Source organism: Pseudopodoces humilis, chromosome 9, assembly GCF_049639895.1.
Source record: "Pseudopodoces humilis isolate 2021_Gansu_Grassland_sample_001 chromosome 9, ASM4963989v1, whole genome shotgun sequence".
Taxonomy (NCBI): domain Eukaryota; kingdom Metazoa; phylum Chordata; class Aves; order Passeriformes; family Paridae; genus Pseudopodoces; species Pseudopodoces humilis.
Window position 1 is genome coordinate 19,949,978 of NC_142208.1, and position 25,347 is coordinate 19,975,324.

General features: G+C 34.8%; 1 protein-coding gene across 3 annotated transcripts in view; it reads left to right on the plus strand.

Annotated features, from left to right (window-relative positions):
* The window catches only part of HECTD2 (HECT domain E3 ubiquitin protein ligase 2), a 42,124-nt gene extending 17,841 nt beyond the window's left edge, over positions 1–24,283 (plus strand). For 2 of the 3 annotated variants that reach the window (XM_088059774.1, XM_005520841.3), the window contains 18 exons: positions 1,102–1,204; positions 2,069–2,158; positions 2,715–2,779; positions 3,803–3,848; positions 4,949–5,058; positions 6,483–6,631; positions 7,954–8,077; positions 8,827–8,923; positions 9,796–9,903; positions 11,753–11,885; positions 14,748–14,836; positions 15,845–16,003; positions 16,289–16,363; positions 17,271–17,358; positions 17,609–17,715; positions 18,847–18,962; positions 19,574–19,717; positions 21,734–24,283. In XM_088059774.1, coding sequence (XP_087915900.1) covers positions 1,102–1,204; positions 2,069–2,158; positions 2,715–2,779; positions 3,803–3,848; positions 4,949–5,058; positions 6,483–6,631; positions 7,954–8,077; positions 8,827–8,923; positions 9,796–9,903; positions 11,753–11,885; positions 14,748–14,836; positions 15,845–16,003; positions 16,289–16,363; positions 17,271–17,358; positions 17,609–17,715; positions 18,847–18,962; positions 19,574–19,717; positions 21,734–21,854 — 1,924 coding nt within the window. In that variant the 3' untranslated portion in view covers positions 21,855–24,283. The remainder of the gene's footprint in view (positions 1–1,101; positions 1,205–2,068; positions 2,159–2,714; positions 2,780–3,802; positions 3,849–4,948; positions 5,059–6,482; positions 6,632–7,953; positions 8,078–8,826; positions 8,924–9,795; positions 9,904–11,752; positions 11,886–14,747; positions 14,837–15,844; positions 16,004–16,288; positions 16,364–17,270; positions 17,359–17,608; positions 17,716–18,846; positions 18,963–19,573; positions 19,718–21,733) is intronic. The other variant, XM_088059775.1, reaches the window with a different exon arrangement.
* The last annotated feature ends 1,064 nt before the right edge of the window (positions 24,284–25,347 follow it).

The window sequence follows — 25,347 nt, forward strand, 5'->3', positions numbered from 1 at the left end:
CTGGCAAATCCCTTTCAAGTCTTAGGTATTTTGGTTATACTGGCAATTATTTATCTCTTCCACGTCTGAAATTTTGTGCTTCCAGGGAGGAAAAGGAATGCTTTTTGATTATTTGGTGCATATTTGGTGGGAAAGAAAAAGAGGTATAAAGGAAAATTTGCAAAGAGATGATCCTTTGCTGGTATTCAGGTGATCCAAAGAGCTGATTCAGATCTTTGTATCTATTGACTATTGCCTCTAGACAGCCTGTGGCAGTGTTTGTAAAGAACTCCTTCTTTATATCTAATCTTAAGCCTCCTGCAGGTTAAAGCCTTTAGCCCTTATGCTGTCCATTTGAATCCCCAGCTGTGAGCCCCTACCACCTCTCCATTTCCCCTCTCCCACGGCTGCCATCCTCCTGGCAGTGCTAGGTCCTTCTCTGTTGGATTTGGCAGCTGCTCCCTGCACTGAGCTGGGTTTGGATTTCCCCATGCTGAGGATTTCTTGCATAGCCTGAGGCAAAGTGAGAGGAAGCAGCTTCCAGGGGAAGGCCTTGCACAAGTCCAGGTAGATGATATCATTCTTCCATCACCCACCAGCACTGTAACCCTACTGTAGAAGGCCACCAAATTGGCAGGCACAATTTGCCCTTATTGAAGCCACATTGACTGTCACCAGTGATCGCCTTGTCATGTGCCTAAGATTAAGTTCTATTTGAAAAATTTCAAAAGAAATAAAATTTTGAAGAAATTCTACTGAATTTGAGTAGTTTAGGAGACCTCATGCTTAAATTTCTCTGAGAAACTTTATCATGTTAGTGTAGCTGCAGCTTAATTCTGTTCTGTTCTGCTAATTATTTGTCCTAACACACTGAACTGTGACATTGTGAATTAACATTTTGAATAAAAGACATTGCTCAAGTGTATCAAACACAAACTATGCTTTTGTTCTCTTATAATACCATGATCTTTAAATGACAAGGAAGAGGTTAGAAAGATACAGATATACTTGTCTGTCTTCTAAGTGTGCTTAGTGAGAAAAGCTTAAAGTTACAGTGCATCTTAAAATCTAAGTGGCTGGAAAGATCAAAGCATTACCAGTATTTGAATGTATTTTCTCTAGGGATGATATGGAAAAGTCGAAGGCATCTGGAGATTGGAAAGCTGTACATAATTTTTATTCTACAACTTTTGATTCTTTCTTGGAGATAAATGCTGCATTTAAGGTAGAAAATAATTCCTAATACTGTTTAGTAATTACAGTTCTTTGTATCTTCAAAATGTTTCCAAAAATATCTGTTGAAGTCTTTCAGCCAGGTATTCAAGGCCACTAAGATAATTTTGTAATGATCTCACCTGCCTTTTGTAGACAATCTATTATTGCATTGATTTATTGATTCCACTTTAAGGAATTATATTTCAAGTTTGTGGAGCTTTGAAATTCCAGTATGTAGTTTGTTTGTGTGACACTGTGACTGTGTTGATATTTTCTACATAAATTACAGGTTCAAAACCTCCAAGCTAATGTGGAGGTCCAGGAAAATCTGGAAACAGAAATTTCCTATCCCTAAAAAACCCTGTGGTATGGGCTCTGTTATAGCTGTTCATGTGTTAAGGTGGCATACTTGGTTTTCTTAAGGAACAGTTATATTTGTGTTTTTGAGTTAATGCTAAATTATTATTTCCTGCCTATTACAAAGCAAAATGTGCTTATTATATTTAATATGGATAGTAAAGCCTGAACCTGGATGAAATAACCCATGACCTTTAGTTATTTAACAAATATTGAATGCTTAAAATTTTCTTGCCTTTGTCTGATAAAAGATCAACAACAAAGTTGAAAGATGAAAATTCAATGTAATTCATTATTTGAAACCCTCTTACATTTTTAAAATAGAATGACAGCATGAATATGTATAGGATTACTATTGTTTTGCTCTGTCTTTAACATACTAATTAAAGAAACCTATATTCTTATGTTTTGATGAGAAAAATATCTGAACAAGTTTTCCTAAGCTTGCTGTTAAATTTACATTTTCAAAGATAGCTATAAAATATTCAAAATGCTCCATGTATTATCTAACTTACAGAAAGATACCAATTCTCCATTTAATACCATTGAGGACTCTGGAATTGATGCAAAATTTGTGAATGTTGTCTATGATGCCTTATTAAATACTGTAAGTAGAAAAAAAGGATTCATGTTTTATACCATTTATACCAAATTTTTTTCCCAGATAGGCATGATTTCTGAAGAATCTCTCAAAACATACTTTAGATGATCCCACGAGAATTGTCACAGAATCATGACAGCTGCTCTAGTAAAAGAGGAGGAAATTTTTCCTAGTAGCAAAGCATAGTTTATATTATGGCAGTTCTTAAAGACTGCATATCTTAGAGATATTACATGACTGTGATGGGACTGCATGGTGGGAAATAAAGAAAATGTGAGGATGGGGATAGTAAAAAAGTAGGCCCTGTGCCTAGTATACAAAGGACAGGAGTAGTTTAGAGATTATATTTACAGGGTTTAAGTGTCAAAAGGCACCTTTGGTGCAACCCCACACTCAGCTAATACGACTGTGAGGAAGATATTTAGGAACTCAGCATCATAACACAAACTATTTCTTAGCTGTCTTGAAATGCAAGCAAAGCAAACTTGCTTGTTTGTACAATATCTTGCATTGGGTATGTATAATTACTTCAGATATTATTTTTCCTCTCCTTTTTTCATAGCCTCAAGATGTTCAGAAGTCAGTCCTAAAAGGAATAATTAATGGCCTACTACAAGAATGGACAGGGTAATTATAATAAATGTTTACATCAGTGCTGTGCCAGCAGTTAAATCTGCTATGTGTTTTATCTTTATTATTTTAAGCAAAGAAAGAAAATGCGATGCACGTTATTTGATACATAAGAACTTAATTCTTTTTGGCAAATCTGCTGAAATACATCTTGAGCTCTGTAAGTTGGCATTGAACCTCTGAGAGGCAGATCCATAGCCAGCCATGCATTCCGTCACCAAATCTCAGCTGCTTGTTGCCAGGGCATTTCTTTGGACATCTTAATTGTGAGATGAATTAAGGAATTTAACTAGAGTAAAACTTATTCTCATTGTCCACCCCGCAAAAGCCAGTAGGACAATTCCCTGATTCACAATTCGTTTCACAATACTGTTCATGTGTGGTAGCACCGCAGAAAGAGCAGTGCAGGATGCAGAAGGGGATAGCCCAAAAGCAGGAAGGTTTTCAGAGGTGACAACATCTTAGCATGAAGTAATAGAGGTGAGAATGCATAGTGTAATTCCTAAAAAGATATTGCAAGAGACAGTGGCTTGTAACTCACATGTGACCCAGGTCTTGGCTACCCCTTTCTCCAACTTATACTGCTTTTTGTGCTTTTGCTGTATTTGTGGTTATGTAAAAGCCTTGATAAACATGAAGAAGTACAGAGGCTGCAGCAGTAGAAGTGTATGAAGAATTCTTGCAGGAAATATCAGAGAGCAAATAATCTCCTTATGGTGTCACTTGAGATAGACAATAGTGCAGAATTCCCTATTGGGAACACTCCCAACTCTTCAATTCTGACCTTCTTCTGGCCTTCTGTCATGCTTTAAAAAGACTGATAATAAATAGCCTGCTGCCTTCAGAGAGTTGTCAGAATCTGTAAATGTCCTTTTCAGATTTTGAGAGCTGTTAAGATTCAGAAATATGGTACTCTATATATATTAGCAAAGCAAAGTAAAATCATCCATGATTTCATGACTTAATGTCTGTAAATAAATGGATCCATATAGTTCTGTTTATTATTTCATTCGTTCATAGGCCACGAACAAAAGATGATCTTAGAGCATATTGTATACTTTTACAGGTAAGAAAAATACATTATTTTTATGTAAGTATGTCTGCTTAACTTCTAATCTATAAACCAGTATACTGTGCAAACAAGATAGTTTGTATAGCTGAGATGCTTCACACCAAATTACCTGTTGTAAGAGTATATTAAAATATTGAAAAAGTGTAATGCATGATGAGAATGGGAGCTCAGTTGAAGGCAGTTGATGGGTAAAGGTTGCATAGATTATAACTATGCACTAATAGACAAGTAATTGTTTCCTTTTATTTTCAGGGTTGAAAGAATAAATATTTTACCTACTTATTTGTTCTATGTTGTCCTTATTCCCAGATTTGCTTTATTAGAATGCTGTAACTTTGAAAGTTTCGGTATATGCACTTCCTGATATTGCTGTAACTTTCTCCAGTGTTGCATTTTATCCAGTTTGTCTGGCTGACTTTCTCCAGTCTATCTGACTGGTTACAATGTCTGATTTCTGTCTGTGGTCACCTATTACCTTTGCTGCTATAGTTGGCTTTCATTTGTAGCAGATTTCCCTTTTATATTTTGCTCGTGTACCTAACACCTCTTCACACAAGGAGCAGTTTCTGCTGTTATTTGAGAAAATCAAATGGCAATTTAATTTATTGATACAATAGTTTTCTTCTCTGGAGTGGTATATACTAGCTGTGAATTAAAAAGAATATCTCCTGCTGAAACGAGGGAATGTGGGAACATGTGGAATAGAGGGAAAATTAGTTTGGATTGATATGGGATAGACATGAGCTATAAGAATTTGTATTACTGATATGAAAAGCGCATTACTTAGAGGAGTGTAGCTTGTGTTACAATGTAAAGAATAATCCAGAATATTGAGTACTGCCTTTGGGCTACCTGTGGGCTTTCTTTTGGGAAAAAAACCAAAAACATAGTCTTACAATACAGCAGTTGTGTATTTTTTATTTGGCTAGAAGTTGTGAGTTGTTTTTTCCCATAGTTTTTTCACTGTTGCAGCTATTTTGTGAACTACTTTCCTGTGTAATTGTACTGGCAACAACAAACATAAGAAAAAATCCTAATGACTTTTTTCCCTTTATGCAGTTTATTAACCTAACACTTTTTTTAATCTTTTTCAGAATCCTCAATTTAGTAACACTTCTACTTATGTCATCTATGCTCACTTGCTAAGACAGATAGCAGCCTTAACAGAAGCTGACCATCATTTCCTAGTGCACTGGTCTAAAAAGTAAAAAAAAACTCAAAACCCCACACTACAAATTCCATTTTGAGGATTACAATTGTTACTGTATTTCCATTGATGTTGACTGTTTTATAAATTATATGAAAGTTAATTTAATTGACTAAAGAGATTGGTTTTGTTACTTTCAAATACATGTGGACATAGTCCACTGAGTGATACTGATTTATAGATGCAAAATATATATAATGTATAAAAATTATTATATTTATGCAAAAAAGCCTTAATCACAAAATGACTTATCAGAGTTATTTTTTGATAACACATGCAAAATAACTTGTGTGTAAATTTTTCGTTATATGTTTACATGGCATTATTAAAACAAACATATTTATGATCTTTGTTTAAATGATGTTTTAACTTGCATAACTTTCAAAGGATATTGTAATGTTGCTATAATGTACAGAAACCACAAAGTAGAGGCCTGGCTTCCTAGTACAGTGGAGGTGGTGAGAGAATGTGGTTAGGGCATTAGATTTGTAATTAATTGAAATAACTCTAATAGCACCTCACTAAAAAAGTCATATGAGGGTAACTGCCCAAAGAGCAGCTTCTAAGTTGGTATGAGGATTGCCTTCCATGTATTGACTGAGCAAAAAGTTGAGTTTGAAGTAAAAACAAAGTTTGGCCACATTTGCAATTTCCAAATCTTCTAGGAATTATTGATTAAGGATTGTCTTCTCTGCAAGGATGGTAATTCAATTTCCCTCCCCCTCCATATGTCCAGATTTGCTTAAAATTGTGGTAAAATATTACTTCATTAGAACTGCATTTTTAAACGAGGTTTCCACTTTTGGTTAAGGATGCAATTGACATACCAATGTTTTTAGTCTTAAAGCATGTATCAAAAATGGAAACCATTAAAATAGGAGAGCTCTTGTTTAGAAAAGGCTATTTAAACATGCCTACATATCTGTGTATTGTTGTGCTATTATGGAAGTGGTGCAGCATGTAATTTACAATGTGCTTTTGGCACAAGCATATGAAGCATATACCACTTTCTATTTAAAAGGACCACGTATCCCAAAACAAATCAGAATTCCTCAGTATTCAGAGTGTGGTATGAAATAGATAAAGATTTTTGTTTTGTTTACTAAAAGTCAAGAACAGATAATTATTCTATTGCTCTTTTTTTTGTTATTTTTCACAGACTTAAAAGAGCATAGTTAGGAGTGCACTGAAGAGAATTACCATGTATCAATATGTAAAAGCATGCTTCTTCAAGCTTTACATTTGTAATTTTGTTTTTATGTACAGGACAAAAGCAATTTTTTAAAAAATATTATTTGAAACAATTAAAATTTAATTTAAAAAATTTAATGAAGGGGTTTTTTTTAAAAAGCATTGAAATTTGATAACAAACTGGTATAGCCCATGATCACATGAGAGTAAGTGCAGCATGTTTGTTTTAGGATTTCACAGAAGAGGTTCAAGCAGGTGGTGGACAGGTTACTGCAATTTATTTCTTTACGGCTGTTTCCTGCAAAACCTGAAGAGTTTCCACCTATGGTGAAATGTACCTGGTGGATTCCGTCAGCAACAAAAGTTCTGGCTTTATTTAGTAGGTATTTTTCTTGAATGGTTTAGGCATATATATATTTTTATATGTATATTTGTGTGTGTATATAGGGTTTGTTTTATATATACATGTACGCATATTGGGAGAGGATAGTTTTTACTGCTTCTCTTCTGGGGGAGACTAATAATGGTGATGGCACAGTACAAACGACAATAAAATGCTAAAATGTAGTAAGTAAGAGTCTTCTGTTGGTAAGTCTTCCTACTTGCTTTCAGTAGAGGATAATTACAGAGTATTCCTGTGACAACAACTAAAGATTGTTCAAACAGAAATCCACAGAAATAACCAATGGTTAAGGTTTCCCTTCGAGTTATTAAAAATAAACTGTCTTAAACTTGTAGCTGCCCAAATTTCTTCTCTAACTCACCTACCCCCACAGAACTACTTAGCATCTAAAGGAAATTAGACAGTGCATGTGCCTCTTACATCCAAAACTACAGCTTAAAAAAAGTTAATCCCTACTCAGTTCAAAATAAAGCAGAGCAAATTTGACTACTGCAAATGTAAACCTTCTCAACTGCTCCCAAATGGTGATTAGAGCACGCACTTTCTCCTTTTTAGAAGACAGAACCACCAAGTGAAAATTAAAATTGGAATTAAGATGTTCTCACTGTCAATTTAAAACTTTTATTTAAAAGTATTAACAGGCACAGTTCTGCCTGTTCAGAGTTACGCACAGTAGCACACCTCTATCTAAACCCAAGATGTGTTTATAGTCACCTGTAGAGTTGTTGCTTCTTCCTTAGTTCTGGAAAAAGAGCTATTCAGTCATTCAAAAGACACTACCTTTTGTCTGACTGACCAAAATTAAATTATGGTGAAGTGTAAATAAAGAAAAGTTATTAGCTGTTTGACATTTTATGAATGCAAATATATAATGAGATAGCAAATTCACATTTAAGCTTTCTTCTTTTGGTCAAGTGCTTAATTTTTGTGCAGGTCTAGTTGGTATACTGGGAAAAAAATGTAGATTTTCTAGCCATAGCTGCTTGAAATTATATGGATTTCTTTTCATTTATCAAACTGTTTTTTCATCAATTTCAGCAGAACATAGCTCCCTCATCATAAATGGGCTGAACTAGAGATTTACTGTTTTCTACAGCAATTAACGTGATGTCATATAGTGTTGTGTTGTAGCTATAGTTCTGTAGCTAAGACCGAGCTAAGTTCTGTAGCTAAGTTATTAATTTTTTGTATTTTGACTTGGCTTAAAGTTTTTGAGATCACTGGTGCTCATGATGCCAAGAAATGAAATGTGATGAATCCAGGCATTATTTTAAAAGACTTTTGTGTTTTCTTTGTAGATGCTGCAAATAGTCTGATTAGCCCACCTATTATTTCATATACGGATTTCTATAATTCTACACTTGATCATATTGATCTTATGGAAGAATATCATAACTGGCAATGCTATGGGAATTCTCACAGGTAGGAGAAATAACTGGCTGTTTCTTATTGAGTAGTACTTTAAAGCATTGTATCTATGCTATGTGTATCTATATTAAATGTAGTGGATATATAGTGTCTATATATAGTATGCATACCATTTATGTGTATATAGATCCACATTAAATACTGTATTATTTTATTGGAAAAACATTTTATGGCTACAACTTACTTGCTACTGCATGTATGTGAGATTGACTGAAATAAATCTCATTCTGCCTTTGCAAACTAGAGAAAATATGTAAAATATGGATGATAATAAAGTAAGTTTATTAATTATTGGCATAGACTTCTGACTGTGTCTTACTACAGACATATTTTAGCCTCCAATACATTCATAGGCATTTTCCTTGCCTTCAGCAGCAGTTGGGGAAAACTTGGAGACCATAATTTGTTCCACTGAATCAGGTATTTCAGGCTACTCTTCTGTCTGATACCTGATATTCTACTTGAGAAGGAAAAAAACCAACAAAACAAAACAAACCACAAAAAACCCAAATGACAAAAGATAAGTATTATTAATTTCAGTTTCTAGCAGTATTTGCAAATAACAGTTTGTTCTACTGAGTCAAGTATCACTATATACCAAGTGAATAAAACAGCAGCTATTTGCAAATTATTGTCAGTGGAGGGATTAGTTACTGAATGATAATTCACTCCTATGTTCTTAAAATGAAAATAGTATTCTAGATGCTAGAAAGAAAATATCTAATCTTCTTTTCTCTTGTTAGGTTTTCTTTCTGTCAATATCCATTTATTATTTCTATAGCTGCAAAAAAAGTTATTATTCAAAGGGACTCAGAACAGCAAATGATAAGTATTGCACGGGTAAGTCCCTCAAGGATAAATGTTTGTCTCATCCATTGGTATGTTATGAATATTTGTTAGACTGATATACTACACATGACCTGTTGTTACAGCTTCTGGTATTTCTGGTTAGCCTGAAAAAGAACTTAAACCATTTTACTATGAATAGTCTACAAATGTCCATGCTGGGTTCTCTCAGTATTTTTTTCTTTTAGTGTACTTAGTTTCCTGATCCTTATAGATGGCAGTGTTTTAGAGGAAGTTCTAGTATTTGACTTCCTTTTTTTCCTCTTTTGAGAAGCCAGCATAACATGCTAGCATTTTAAATTAACATGATGACTAAGGAAGAGAAATTCCATTAGAATTTTGAACTTTTTTTTTTATTTTATTCTGTGGAGCTGTGTTGTCATGGAAGACCAAGTTCAATTGTATCCTTTCAGGTCATGGAAGAGGTACTGCTTCTGGGCAGCTTCTTGTCTTTGGAAAGAGGCATTGTCTGCCTCCCTCAGTGGTAGTTTTCGACAGGTGATAGATAATATTCTTTTCCTCAGTGCTCTGTGTGGCAGCACCACCACCTATCCATTCTTGTCTTGCTGGATATACTTTGCGAATAGCTAATTAAAGTTACAGGTATACTTTTAACAGTTTGGGAAGTGCTATCTTCTTGTTAAACCTCCCAAGAAGTTAGTTCAAATGTAGTGTAAATGATATCTGCTGTAGGAAAGAAATTTCTCTCCATCTCCTAGAAGATACTGAAGCAGTTACAGTCTTAGGGAAATGTCTTTAATACACGATACTGAGAACTTCTTACAGTTAACAAGTGTGACACCTTTTTTAAATGAAGACACTGTGTGATCTGTCACATGTGTGATGTTTCTTTTCCATTCAAATAGCAAAGCCTCGTGGATAAAGTCTCTCGCAGACAGAAGCCTGACATGAATATGTTATTCCTAAACGTGAAAGTAAGGAGGACACACCTTGTTAGTGATTCACTTGATGAGGTAACAAAAAAAAATATAATTAAATTGTGTGTTGCCGTAGAGTAGCTATTCTTAGATTTCAATTTGATAAGTCATATTTAAATCTTTTGCACTAAGAGACTGGGAATATAACTACATAATACTAAATAAAAAGAATTGAATTACTGTCAAAATTGCAGTGCTGTAAAACAGATTGGTTTAGACATTTTGAAATTAATTTTCTGTGCTCATACTGCTCCATAGCTCAGCCCATAACAAACATACATGCTCGCACATGGTCTGTATTTGTAATTTTTGTGTTAAAAATATAGTGCACAATTACCAGTTTCTGTAGGACTTGAGTCCATGATAGCAGCATGAATAGTATGTGACTAATCACTAATGAGGTTGTTCTGTTCTAATTCTTGGAATTTTATTCTTTTTCTTCTCTATCCTATAAGAATAATTTTGGGCTTTCTTTTCTTAAATTCTTTTAACTAATTCCTCACATTCTTCAATGTAATTTTTTCTTTTAGAAATGAAACAGATGTGTCCATTAATGTAGGCAATTCTTCAGTATCCACTGAACCTTGCTAATTAACATTATTTAATGAAATTTAGTTGCCTCTATTTCTCAGCATTGAGAACAGCCTGATGATACTGAAAAATAAGTCCAGGTAGTGTAAACAACATCAAACAAATTCTGATTACTCATGTAAATGTAAGTTTAAACTTTATTTTCCTGTATTAAAACCTCTCTATTTTTGGCCTTTTCTCCTAAGACAAAAGAAATATGATTGGCAATATTGCTTTCTCTCAGGCATTGTCATTTTTTTAACCACACTAAACCCAGAGAAAATTCACAAGTCTTTATAGTCAAGATGTTCTCCTATTTATTTCCAATGTTTTCTGCTACCCATCTCAGAGTAAGAATTACTATAAGTATTATATATTCATATTCTTAAACTTATGGGGAATGGCAGATGGAGAGGGAAAATGTCTTACCTATATTTAAAATTTTTAAAAATAATTTGCAAAGGAAAATCTCTTCAGCTAATAAATAACTTGTTTCAAATAACACAAATACCTATAGTTATAAAATTTATGTATAGGGAATTTTATGTGTAAGGGAATTTACTTAAGCAACTAACAACATGGAGATTATTTTAGCACATGCATATTCTTGACTGGTTTAAACACTTTCTCTGGAGCTGGACAGTAATTAATGGTTTAAAGCAAGCTTGTATAGACACTCAGCCTGAAAGATCACTGTTAATTGTAAAAGGCTGTAATCTAATTCTTTGCAGGTTTTTTGAGTACCTGCACAAAATGCTGTCTCTTAGGACAAACCAATGAGAAGAGCTTGTTTCCATTGTTTAAAAAACAGTTCTAAGAAGCAGATGATACTTGCTGGCAGGCATCTTACACAGAACCGAATGGTGTCCAAATATTGAAAGTGTTAGCTTACTTCCTTATTTATAAATATTTCCAAATTGTGTCTAAGTATTTTTTTAATTTGTCATTTTCTTCTGGCAGCATGTCTTCTGTAAAAGGTAAAAATTATATAGGTCTGAAATATTCCAGATAAATTCAATTCATTGTATCTAATTGCCTATTAAGTCTTTGTATACCATCTGACTTCTTTTCAAGCCCAGAGAGTGACACCATGTGCAAAGTAGTTGACTGGTGTCAAGTAGCCATAATTGTCTTTCCTCTGCAATAAAGTCATTTTTTTAATATAGTTTTGACCTATTAGTAGAAAATTATGCAAATTAATCATTTAAGCAAAGCAAGAGGAGTAGAGTACAGGCTGAGGTGTGTTCTCTGTGGCTAGTGGTAGTGATAATGTGTTAAATCTCCTTTTTCTTCTGCCTTACCTATTTCACAATAGCTAGCAAGGAAGAAGGCAGATCTGAAAAAGAAGTTAAAAGTCACATTTGTAGGGGAAGCTGGTCTTGATATGGGTGGCCTGACAAAAGAATGGTTTCTTCTTCTGATTCGACAGATTTTTCACCCAGATTATGGTGAGTCTTCATAATTCTTAAGTACAATGTGAGAATTTGTTCAGACTCTGTGTAAGCACTGCTCAGCAATAATGGAAAAGTCTTTGCATTATAAGCGCTGTTTTCAGCACAAATCCAAAACACAGCCTTGCTAATAGCTTAGCTGTTAGCTATGAAGGACATTATCTCAGCCTAAAACAGCACAATGGTTTAGCAAATATTCAAGTGGAGATAAGGCCAAATGTACTGGTTTATCATTTAACATCCTTCCCTATTTCTTCACATGCTGCATTTTTTCTTTCTGCCCTCTGTTGCCTTCATATTGCTAGTTTAGGGAGGGAGTTTTTTGGCTTTTGTCAGTAGCTGCAATTGGATGCTGTTACTGCGCTTAGCTCTGGCAAACTGCCAGCCTTGCTCTCCTATGTATCAACGGGGAGGGGGTTTTGGTGCTGGTACTTGCACTGAGAGTGCCTGCATGTTCTAGTACTATTTCTGTGACTAGGATAGGTAGAGGTTAGTTTTTACTTGAATCCTTGTTATCATATGTTCTGTTTGTGGTATCTGTGTGACCAGTATTCTTAAAGGGGTCTGGACTAATCTCAGAAAAGAGAGGTCCTTCAGTCAGGAGCAGAGACAGTATAGGCAGGTGAGCCTGAATGAAAAAGCCTACCTCTGCTGTTACCAGGATCTGTGAACCTATAAGGACATTTCATGCCCAAGGGAAAAAAAAAAAAAAATAAGACTTTTTGATTAAATAGGAGATTGTAAGACATAAATGAGTAGTCAGTCATAAACAAGTAGTTCCCTCCACTTGTTTTGTGGTGGTGTAGATGGATCTGGGTGAGTTTTATTCACCACTCATAAGCTTTCCTCTGGGCATGGATACATTACTGATGACTTAGTGTGTTAAAGTATTGCCAGGATGGCTTTTAAATTGATTTCCAGGGACTTTGAGCATAACACCTGATAGTCACTGAGCTTGCCTGTCTTTGCCTGGAAGTGTTCATGTCCCTTAAAATCATCGTCCTTTGTTGTTTACAGGATACTTCTAGAGGTACAAAATTTTAAGACATAAGTATGTTGTCATATCTGCCAAGATTGCTATTTGTTTGTAGCCCTTTTTCCGGTAAATAGGGGTCTGTGTGAAGACATGATATTGGTGATAGCAACCTCAATAAGAAACAATTTATCCTGCAGAAAGCATTCTGTAAGCTTGACAGTTCTGTTAGTAAAAATGCTGTCAGCAGAGCTTGGTAACTGATTAGTTTGGAAACATTCCGAGTAATTTATTTTTTCACTATCTCTGGCAGGCTTTCTTATTTTAAAGTGCAAATTCTTTCATTGTTACGACTATCAGCCAAGTGTGGGAGGAGTTCAGAAATATTCTTGTCCCTTGGAAAGGGACTGTATCCTCTACTGTCTCTAATGTTTAAGATGCAAATAATATGTTAGAAGCTTGGAAGGGAAAATATCAGCGTTGTATTACCCTTTCCAGGTTAACTGATTCTTCAGGTTCAGCCCCTGGAATTTAAAAATTCTTAATTAACTCAGCTGTCTGCCTGACTCTGTGTTTTGCAATGCTTTCTTTGTCTTGGTGTGGACAATTAACAAATGGGATTCAAAACCTATTTTGTTCCAACATCCTTATGATCTTTTAGTATGTGAACCTTGCTCTGCCTTACATGCAGCTGTTCTGTTGCTTCTGGCAATGTGTAATGGCAGTGTCTAAACCTGTTTTGATGAGCACCTTTTTGAGCTGGAGTTCAAAAGATAAATTGTTCAGGAGAGTGGGGGGGAAACGTGAAGGCAGCTTTCTGCCTTGTAATTTATCATAAGAACTAGATGTCCCTAAGTTGGATTTTCATTCCTTTTATTTTTTTAAGTTAAAAGGACTTTGATTTTTTTTTTTTCATTTAATACTATTTTTCACCAACTTTATCTTCAACAGAGATACAGTGAGCTGTTGCATACAAGATGTGCTTAGAACTAGCCAGTGCTTTGGTTTGTACAGACCATGGCAACAATAATAAACTTGGCCCATTAAATCCCAACAAATTCAAAAAGGCCATCACATTTTACACAGTTTACTTCTGCATTAGAGCACACTTATGTGGAATGTGTCTTACCTCTCTGAGCAATACTTCCTAGGCATTTTAGTGCTGTTATCTGCTTTCATTATGTAGGTTTTTACTTTCTGTCACTCTTTAAAACAGAATGTTCTGTATCTTACGCAAATAGCAGTCAAACTCATCTATGCTCATGATTTCAGTAGGATCTAGCTTGTCATTTAGACCCATGAGTGTCTTTTTTAGGGTACTTGTAGTTTGGGGCTTTTTTAACTTTTCTGGTATAATTTTTTTGACAGCAAATACCTCTTTGCTGTAGTATGTGTGTATAACAAACCATTTACAGATTTTTATTCTAAGAAGATGAAGCTTATGATATTTCTATCATGATATTCATGCCAGCATTTTTAGAGATTGTCATCTGCTATTGACCTTGAAAGAAAGGAGGAAATAAGTGAGTTTACATTGCAGTAAGAAAATATTTGGTTAGACAGTTAATGTTAATGGCAGTACCAATGCTGGAATGCAAGGAAGAAACAGATTGCCTAGGGACAATGCAAATATCCACAACTGGTGTTGCACCAGCACCAAGCAGGGCTGGTGGGCTTGAGCCTGCTTCAGGGTTGGCACTGCCCTTGGCGCTCCTTGGCAAGAACCTACCTGCAGGCTCCTGCCATGGGTGGGAACAGGGTCCTGAGAGCAAGCATGGGGATGTGGGCACCCCCAGGAGCATTCCAAGGGTGTGTAAGAAAGATGAGGCTTTATACGAATTCTTCCAAAGATCAGGCTTTTTAAGGGCCATGTTGCCATTCTGCAGGCATGTTCACCTACCACAAGGACTCGCAGTGCCATTGGTTCAGCAGCTTTAAATGCGACAACTACTCGGAATTCCGACTGGTTGGAGCTGTATCCTTTTATGTCCGCTAGAATGTTCCAAATGACAGCCATTTGATGAGCTGGTGTGGGGATGAAATAAGGCACTGGCTCAAGCTCCTTCAAAGGTTATATATACACCTATGTTCCATTTTAAATGTATTGTTTTGAATATCGTTCAAGCAAGTGAACTAAAAATAGGAAGAAAATGGTGGTGTGTGGGTACATGGTACGTTATACCATGTAATGGTCAGAAAATGCTAAGTCAATATTAAACTTGCAGCTTTTTTGTGTATGAGTTGTAATTTCTTATGTACTTTAGCCTCTGAGTGTCTTTCAGTAAACATCAATGTGGCTGTGTCCATTAATACTTCATTTAAATCCCCATTGAGCGGTATCTGGCTTTTTGCCTTTTTATTACAAAGTGGAAGCCACATGTTATTTCTGTTGTGTTCATTAATGAAGACCTCAGTCAAACGATTTACGACAGTATATGCTTGTAACACCACTGAGATGAGGTAATAGTGTCCATTTACTGATTGCAATTGGTTCAGATGAAGATTGAAGGTCTTTTCTTACAGATCTATTCTTGTGCGAAGTTGAATTGGGATAGTTTCAAATTTGTGTCATGGAATGCATTTAAATGTGCTAGAGGATGAGTTGTAGTACCAGTGCAGGTTTGTCTTAATGCTTTTAGATTTATTTAAAAGAAACATTGCTTTATTGTCTCTCACTAGAAAATACATATTTATCTTTCTCTTTTTCATAACAATACTTTGGAAAAATTTATTGTAGATATGCTTGTATAGAATAGTCTGAAGAAGATTCTCAAGCATTTGGTCAATGTGCATCATTTGACAATGTTAACCGCTGCTTAATTGTAATGCATTAATTACATTTAAAATTGTCAGTCCAGAAACAATGAAATAATTTACATTCCTTCTATTTGTTGAGCATGAATCTTTACTTTTTTTCCAAGCTACAAAATACTGACTATAATAAGGATGTGTCAGATTTGCCCTTAACTTTGGACATATATAGCTTATGGGACTTGCTGTATATAACAGCATCACCTTGGATATTCGTTTCCCACCTTGCTGTTACAAGAAACTATTGAGTCCTCCCATTGTTCCCTGTGATCATAACACACTTGTAGGCATCTGTGGTGTCACATTAGATGACCTGTTTCAGATTATGCCTGTAAGTATTACATTTTCTAAGAGGCAAAATTACTAATAGAAAACCTGATTTGTTTATATTTAATGCTTGAGTTATGGACTGTTTACAGACAGCTTTTTTTTAGCACAGGCTGATAAAGTCTCCTGATGAAAACAGAAAACCTCTGTGTTTTCTAGCATAGCATGCATTTTAAAAATACAATTTTTCCAAGATACTTTCTGTATAAAACAATATATGTGGCATATCCTTGCAAAGTGCATCACTTAGTTTTGTAGATTTACTCAAGAGTTTTTACTCATATTGTAGGAATTGGCGCATGGACTAAGTGAACTTCTATCCTACGAAGGCAATGTTGAAGAGGATTTTTACTCAACCTTTCAGGTCATTTATTGCACAACTATAAGTGATTCTCAACCTCATTCAGTGATTTTTCCTGCTGTGAGAATGGCAGTGGAGTGGCTTATTGCTGTGTGATTGCTGACTGTTTGTAATATAACTGCACGGGGATCAGAGCTGGCTCCAGGAGCCGTGCTGCCCAGCACTGCTGGCTGTTCAGCAATTCGCTCCATGATGAGGCTCCAGGCTGTTGTTCCCTGGAAGTGTAGGTGGATCCCAGTGTTCACCACCAGGGTCACTTGCCCAGCTGCTGGTGCATTTCCAGCTCTTTGCTCTCTTTGACACCACCACCTTGCAATCAGTGACCTGGCTCGTGAAATTCATCTGGCTGCACGATAATCCCTTTTCTGTCTAACCCAGAAGACAGCCAAAGTTTACTTGGTTATTTTATGCATTTTGTCCAGGAAATCTCACTTCAGCAATAGCCTATTCAATGTTTTAAAGTTATGCCTGATCTGTGTGTTGGAACTGCTATTTCAGTCAAGAAAGTCTTTTTCACTTACTCATTGTTTCAGAACACACATAGTAGTTAATGAAATTTCATATTGGTGGTACTTGGTTTCTAGGGGAACTACAACAGAAAAAATACCTTCTTAATGGTATTTGCTGCTCCTATACTGTTCTTTTGTATGAAAAGCTCTATGGCTCCAGAGCCTACAGGTCAGTTTGCCATGTCACTATGTAACAGGGTCATTTTTTGTTCTTTGAATACCAATTTTTCTGAGCAATTTGTTGAAAATTGTAATATTTAACTTGTAGAAACCTCACAATCCTCAGAATTATAGCATGTGCTGAAGAGAGAGAGGGAATACATTGCATAATAAAAGCTTTGTAATTTGTAAGTATATTAATTTATTTTCCAGTGCTGACCTTGACTCCTCTTTTTCTGTAGGTTTTTCAGGAAGAATTTGGTGTTATAAAATCTTACAACTTAAAGCCAAATGGAGATAAAATTCCAGTCACAAATCGGAATAGGAAAGGTACTTCAGTGTATATTAACCACACATACTTTGCAGATTTAAGTTTGTCCCTTTTCTCCTTTCTATAAGCCTATGCTTTCATAAGCGAAGTGTGAAAATGAAATGGCTGTAGTTCTTTCTGGTGTGCCTACCAATTTAATGGCATCTAAAATTAAATGCATTCATTTTTCATATCCACTACAATTTTAGAGGGGAGAACAAGTGATTGATTAAAATTATTATAATGTAACAAAATATTTTTTTTTTTTAGAATATGTGCAGCTCTATGTTGATTTTCTTCTCAATAAATCGATCTACAAACAATTTGCAGCTTTCTATTATGGATTTCATAGTGTCTGTGCTTCATATGCATTACTGGTAAGAGTCGAGTGAAACATAAGTCTTCACTTCTATTTCAAGTATTTGACAATGACTTATCTAAATTAAATTGCACTGGATGACTTTAAGATTTGGAAAGAATCTTGATTGATCAATAGACTTGATTAATCCAACATAAGTAGAAGAAATTAATCAGGTAACCAACTGTTCTCACTATGGTTTATCACTATGTATTCAGGCACATCACAGGCTGTCCTGTGAAGGTTTACAGGTTTCTGTGTATCCCTTACATTTAGGAACTGCAGAACAACTGTGTCTGAGTGCTCCTGAGTGACTCCTCCAAAAACATTTTTGCAGGAGGAACACTCAGGCTGAGATTAGACATTCTTCTATTTTCAGTCCTGTTTGGCTGTTGGAATGACTTCTTTAATTTAATTTACAGCATCCCTTCTGCGTAGAGAAAGTTTCAATTTGCCTGGAATTTTCTAAATTCCAGCAAGATTGGTGAACTGTGACACCTTGCAGCAAAGTGAGGTGTGCCCAGCCTCAGGGAAGGTTCTGGAAGGACAATGAGAATCCATTGAAATGCTATGGCATGCTTCCATGGAACTTGATGATGTTGTAGTAAATGAATAAGTGGGTTCTTCAGGTGTAAGTTTAGTGGGTATTAAACATGGATTATTGTTATAAGTATTTGCTTTGCACAGCAGTGTACAACTGAGAGTCAAGTTCCGTCAGGCTCTGCTGCTCAGTTACCTACACTGGGATTTGCCAGTGCAAGTTAAATGGAAGCTGAAATCAAAATTGACATCAAGACTCTCCCTCAGGTTTCCATATGTACAAACTTAATTTTCTTCCTGACCCATTTGTAGTCTGATCAAATGAAAGGCAAGTGAGTGTAATAAATGTAAGAATGATGAAGAACAAAATAAGCTGAAATATTATGTTATCCTGTAATTAACTTTCTACTATATATGGCAGTAAGAGATTTGTCAAAGTGCTGCCGTATTAATTTTTCTATAATCGGTATGTATCCGAGTTAGAGACTTACATTGAATGATACTCTGTTAATTTTTCTGTAATGACAAAATAAAAATTTAATCTTAATCTAATAGCATTATTTCTCATATTTTTTTAAAAATTAAATATTTTATCCTTGCTTTATGGCAGCTACTTCGTCCAGAGGAAGTTGAAATTCTCGTCTGTGGCAGTCCTGAACTGGACATGTCTGCTTTACAGAGAAGTACCCAATATGAGGGCTACCAAAAAACTGATCTGACTATACGGTAGGCCTGGGTTTTTATTCTAATTACTGAGTTTAAAACCTCATGGAATGTTACACTTCCAGCAAGGACTTCTTCAAGGATAATCTGAGAATGACTGAAGTTGTAGAAACCTATTTCTAAATAAGATAAAGACATGACTAAATGGTCATAAGCAGGAAGAATTAGATCCTTAATTGTACGTGTTTACTTAAAAGATTATGACCACATTGAAGTGGAGTAGTTTGAAAAGAAAAGCTTCAAATCCTGCATATGAAATCTCAGTATTTTTATATCCAATCTTCTAAAAATACAATTTTTTACTCAATTCCCTTTGATACTAAGGAAATTTATATTAGTGAGTAGAGGGCATTTATGTTTGTATAGATTAGTGGGTTGGGACATTATTTGGCAAGACATCATTCCAAAATTAATAAAATATTGTATTTGTCAATTCCTTGGGAATTTAACCTTGTATATTGGGGTACTGCTCATGTCCTATATATTCTGTTAATTAAACTCCCAGTAAGTGATATTCATCATGTAGTACTTATAGCTTTATTACCATTTTCATGCTATTTTTTTTACAATGTTGCATCTTGCAACATTTTCTTCTTTCTCTGCCCTGAGCATAGATACTTCTGGGATGTAGTACTTGGATTTTCTCTGGACCTTCAGAAGAAGCTGCTACATTTTGCTACAGGAAGTGATAGAGTACCTGTGGGAGGAATGGCTGATCTGAATTTCAAGATTTCAAAGAGTGAAACATCCACTAATTGGTAAGTAATGTTTTGGATTTTTAAAATTTTTTTCATTAAATTTTTCCCGAGAGCCCTGATTGTTCTTGGATGTCTTTTTACAGAAGAGCAAAAGAATGTACAAGGAAGAAACTGCATGGACTCCTTTAGTTTGCCTTCAAAATGTTATACTCATTTATTGATTGCATAAATTTAAAAAACAAGGAAATTGTTTTTCCAGTCAGTGTTTACATTTGAGGCTGGTAGTTATTTATAGGGATTATTTACATGTTTTCAATTCAAATAAATAATTTATTTAGTCATTCTTAACATGATAGCTGACCTAATGAAAATATACCTTGAACTACCATGAAGTTTTCTGATTTTTTTTAGTTTAATGGAATTATTTCTAGCAACCCAGTTAATAATTTTTTTTTAATTCTTAAGACTGAGAAAGTCGGTTTAAATAATTTGAAAGCTGTACAGAAAAACTTGCTGCTCTGAAGCTTGCTGTGAAGCAGTAATTACTGGCTTTACCTAAATTTCTCAAACACTTGGAGTAATCAAAATACTTAAATGGAACTATTTTTTCAAAGTCTGAATTTTTCTGAGTTTACTGTGAAGAGCTGATCTAAAGGCATAAACATAATAAATTTTCAGGTTGTTTTAAACTTAATTTATCTCATTACAGTAGTATTTCTACTGTTTTCTCAATGAGGTAATAACAGGTTCCAGTAACATTAAAGGAACATGAAGATCAGATGAAAAATGAAGAAAAATCAGTCAACATTGAATCACTCTTTATGTTCCTTCTGTAAATTGTTCTTTTTCTTAAAAATGAGAAAATGTGTTTTGAAATAGTGTGCATTTTAAACTACTGTAAGTCCATGTTTTGCAAGATAATTGTTGCTGTCAGACTGCCTGCAAAGGGATAAATGTAGACACCATCATCATATTGCTCACACAATAGGATCAGAAAATGCAATAGCAACAAGAATTGGCAAATTAATAAAAGCCTCTCAACTTTTTCAATTCAGAAGCCACGACTCCAGTCCGATTAACAGATCTTTGCTGATCATGTAAAGGGCAGGGAGGGGAAAGTAACTTGGGTTTCCAGATCTGGGGGTTCCACTCTTTTTTGAGCATGTTTTCCAATGATCAAAGGCCAAGTTGGTGCCATTCAAAAGACTAAGGGATGAAATGAAAAGAGACCTAGAGGCCTTTTGAGTCACATGATAAAATATGTGTCTAAATGTAATATATTTTCCAGTGTATTTTCCAAATGACAGGTTGAGCTTCAGCTCATTGTCCTTCTTCTCTCTCCTCCCCAAATTATCAGCTGTAGGACAAGTCTGTATCCTCAGGTGTGTCATCCATGTCACTTTAGAATTTAAATGGCAAGAAGTTCGTGTAGCTTTTTATTACCTGTGGCTCAGCAAATTAATCCATTCCAGTGAGAAACAAAGTTTCTAGTGTTTCAGTCAGGCGTTCCTTAGCTGTATCTGCAATACATACATTCAAGTGCTTTCTCAGAAGAAACTTGGAACTGGAAGTTTTGGTATAGCTGAGACCAGAATTTGTGAACTGTTGTTTTTCCAGCATTTCAGTCAGTTCTGCAAAGCTCTCTGCTGAACTCTGAGTTCTGTATCCTCACAGACACATAATTGTGGTTGTTCTAGGTGTGTCTGTACCTACTGCAGAACCCACCTTCCTTTTCCATGTTGTGGATTCTGACTGTACCCAGATATTGTGTTTAGAGAAGTCATGTAGTACCTGGAGTTTCCAGGAAAATCTGGAAGATGTTTCCAATTTGAAAAAAAAAATTAAAAGATGGAGAAGAGAGTTGCAGACAAACAAATTCATCTGAGGTACTTGTGACCAGCAGTGATGTTACTTGCATTCAAAAGAACTTGAACCAACATTGGGATAAATGTTCTTTTTATAGAATTTCTTATTTAAGAAATGTTTAACTGAAAATATATAGGCAATTGGCAGAATTCTGGTTCTATCACATTATTCTTAAATGTGTTTTGCTGAATATTTTTTAAATAATTTTAGGTTACCTGTGGCCCATACCTGCTTCAACCAGCTTTGTCTCCCTCCTTACAAGAACAAGAAGGAACTGAAGCAAAAGTTAATCATTGGCATTTCAAATGCAGAGGGGTTTGGTCTGGAATAAGATTAAATACTCCAAGAACAGCATTTTTATGTAGCACTCACTCTCTTCTGATTGTGCCTTTAAGGTTTTCATTGTTATGTCTCTTGATACTGTGCCAGTTTTATCGCATTTAGATAATTTTTTTTAAATTAAATATTAAGTGTATGTTTTTATTTTTCCTGAATGGCAATACATTTGTTGCTTGCTTTGTCACAGAAAGTAGCTTTCTTTGTACAAAAAAGCTCTTGTCTGTTTGATAAATGAAAACCAACTAAGACAATTCCCAAGTTTTAGGTTTTTATATAGCACTTTATTGTTACTCATAATTCATTTACATCGAGGTATCCCACAGGGAGATAATATACAGAATATTTCTTAATTAGTTAATCCCAGTGGTAGATAATTTTCAATGAACATTAATAATAGAAAAAATATAACATCAGCATGTAGCCATTTTTTCACAAAGGCAATTAGGAATTTTAGTCTTTATAAAATGTATGTAGTTTTATTATTTTGGTTTTCCTTCTCGGTGAAACCAGATGTCTAAGAAGTATGTAAATAACTGCCTGTGAAGAAATAGGGTTTTGATAGTGCCATTTACTGCTAAAAAAATATTTTTTATGAATAAGAGGTTTTAGATGTTGTATATTCAGCTTTTACACTTGACTGTACAAGAGTGTTAAAAGGTATTTTTTCAGCTTGAGGGGATTCAAGTTCAAGCTACAGGTATTAAGGAATTTGTAAGTTCATTCTTAACAGCAAACTAGCCAGATCTACTGTAGCATTATAGTAAACAAAACTAGATATTTAAAATAAATTCCACATCTGGTGAAATGCTTTAGGAAGAGAATTATATCCACAACAGGTGGAAAACTGATATAGTGTATCATGCTATCATTTTTTGCAGCAACTTTGTTGAAAGTCTTAAATAAGCTGTGACAAGTGAATACAGTAACATTCCTGAGGAATGTTCCAAGTTTCATTAACATGGAGACCAGCATTTAAAAATGTTTTGTGTTCTTCACTGTACAAACTTCGTGGAAAGAATTATTGGTGTGTCTGCTCTGAGTTAGTAAACTAACAGCTGGGGAAGAAATTGTTTTAAAATACTGAAATAATTGTAAGTCTGGGTTTTATTCATTAAATGAAAAGAATTTATCAGCATGCAGTATAGTATTTTTAAACATGAACAGCTACTGTGTGTTCAGTAGATTTTTCTTTCAGCTGAATAAGGCCCAGATCATTTGAGAAACTTTGGCATCTAATTTGTCAGCTTTCCCCATTGACTTCTGCTGGGGCATGGATGCATAACTATCTTGTAGTGTCTGTACTCAAATACTATATTAGTCTTCTTTCTTTCTCTGTATTATTTACATACAGTCAACTGATTTACAAGTGATGAACAAATTAATCTGTCTGATTCATGCTTTCAAAATTATTCTGGATATTCTTCAATAGCTAAGTGTAAATTTTATTTTTTTATTTCTCCTAGTAAAGTTACTGGTGATTTTACTGTTTTATTAAGGCAGAGATAATATTAGGATATTTTAGAATATTTGACACTGTATACATAGTGCTGTCATTGAAACCAGTAATAAAATTTCCATTGGCTTTGGCCTGGAACTATACTAGGTTAGCACAAAGCATGCTAAAAGCAGCACAGAAAAATTCTGTATTTTTACATTGTATCTCCCAAATGGAGATTTTAAAATTAATTTTAATTTGCAGGATTTCAGATGTTGAGAAATAAATTAAGCTTTCACTGTTGCACTGAATGAACTAGATAGCTGCAAGCAATGTTAAATTTCTAACACCTGAATGTTGATGTAAGTAAGAAACCTGAAAACAAATACCTACTGCCTTTCCTCTCTTTGTAGAATTGGATTCATGAAAGGTTGGCTTATGATTAAATAGCTATACAGTTTATCTGAAAACATGGCAAATTAGCCAAAATATTTTTTTAAGGCTTAAACCCACTTTTAATAACTATTTATCTACTATTGTTAAAATAAAAGCTTTATCTTTTCTCCTTTTCACTGAATTGCACTTTGCCTTCTGTTTAGTTTTATTTATTAAAGCTTTTTTTGAGATAATGTGTAATATTACCTCAATTCTAAAAATGCTATTGTATTTGCATTAGTTTTTAAATCAGATTGTCATTCAAAGACATTTTATATATTTCCTGATGTTGATAAATTAAATAGTAAATTTTGTATTTGTTAAATGAAAGCATTACACTGTATTTATGAAATAAGCCTCTGATAATTTTAAAAAATTTATTCAGTGGTGTTTTGTTCTTGTGTCTTGCTCTGTAACCCAGCAAATCTTTTTTTATCTCCATCATTGTTTTGTACTGTACAAAAGAAATCTGGTTTGTATAAACTTGTTCATTACTAAGTATCTATTTTTATGTATCAAAATTGTCCAGTCATTAAATCAAATATTTCAAATGCTGACCTCACTTGTATAATTTCAGATTTCCAAAATTGGTCATAATGTGTTTAAAATTATGATCAACCTCTCTGCTCTTGGTGTATTTTTCTTTTGAGAAGTTTTCTGTACCGTAACAGTCCTGCTAAAACATTGCATGGCTCACTGAAAAGAAATGGTTCTTGAAAAGAAACTAAGTTTCAACAATCAAATGTACACCAAGACTTATATTTCATATTTATAGTCAAAATTACAGGTGTTCTGGTGCCTCCCATGGTGTAATAATGCTGTAAAATAGCATTTTATGGATCCTCATCATGGAGCCAGCAACTGGAGTTGTTCCATGTGGAGAAGAGAAGGCTTTGGGGCATGCAATTGCAGCCTTCCAGTACCTTAAGGGGGCTCATGAAAAGGAGGGAGCGGGATTTTCTATATGGGCAGATTAGCAGCAGGACAAGGAGAAATGGCTTTAAACCGAAAGAAGGCAGGTTTAGATGAGATGTTAAAAAGTTCTTCATTCAGAGGATGGTGAGGCACTGGAACAGGTTGTCCAGAGAAGTTGTGGATGCCCCATACCTGGAAATATTCAGGTCCAGGCTGAATGGAGCAGTGAGGAACCTGACCTAGTGAATGACATCCCTGCCCATGGCCAGGGTGTTGGAACTATGTGATCTTTAAGGCTCCTTCCAACCCAAACTAATCTATGATTCTGTCATTCTAACTTAATTTTCCTTAATTTTTTTACTACCTCAGTTGCATGATTACATGGAGGTGCAAGAAGAGACAAAGCCACAAGCTGTTGTATGGTTTATCTTTTATGGGTTTTGCCTAATTTTAACATTAAAATCAGGAGGGACAGGTAATGACAACATCATGCTTTCTCACAGACACAGGTCCTGATCACAGAGCTGTTACATTTGTACCGCTCAAGTCACCTACAGATGGCAGCAAAGATGAAGATTGAAACTAATTAGAGGTCAGACTTTCCTCTTAGGTAACAGTAAATATTATAAATGCAATTAATGAAGAAAAAAGTCATGTCTTAAAAATTCATATCACAAATAAGTGCAGGTTTGCAAAGTCG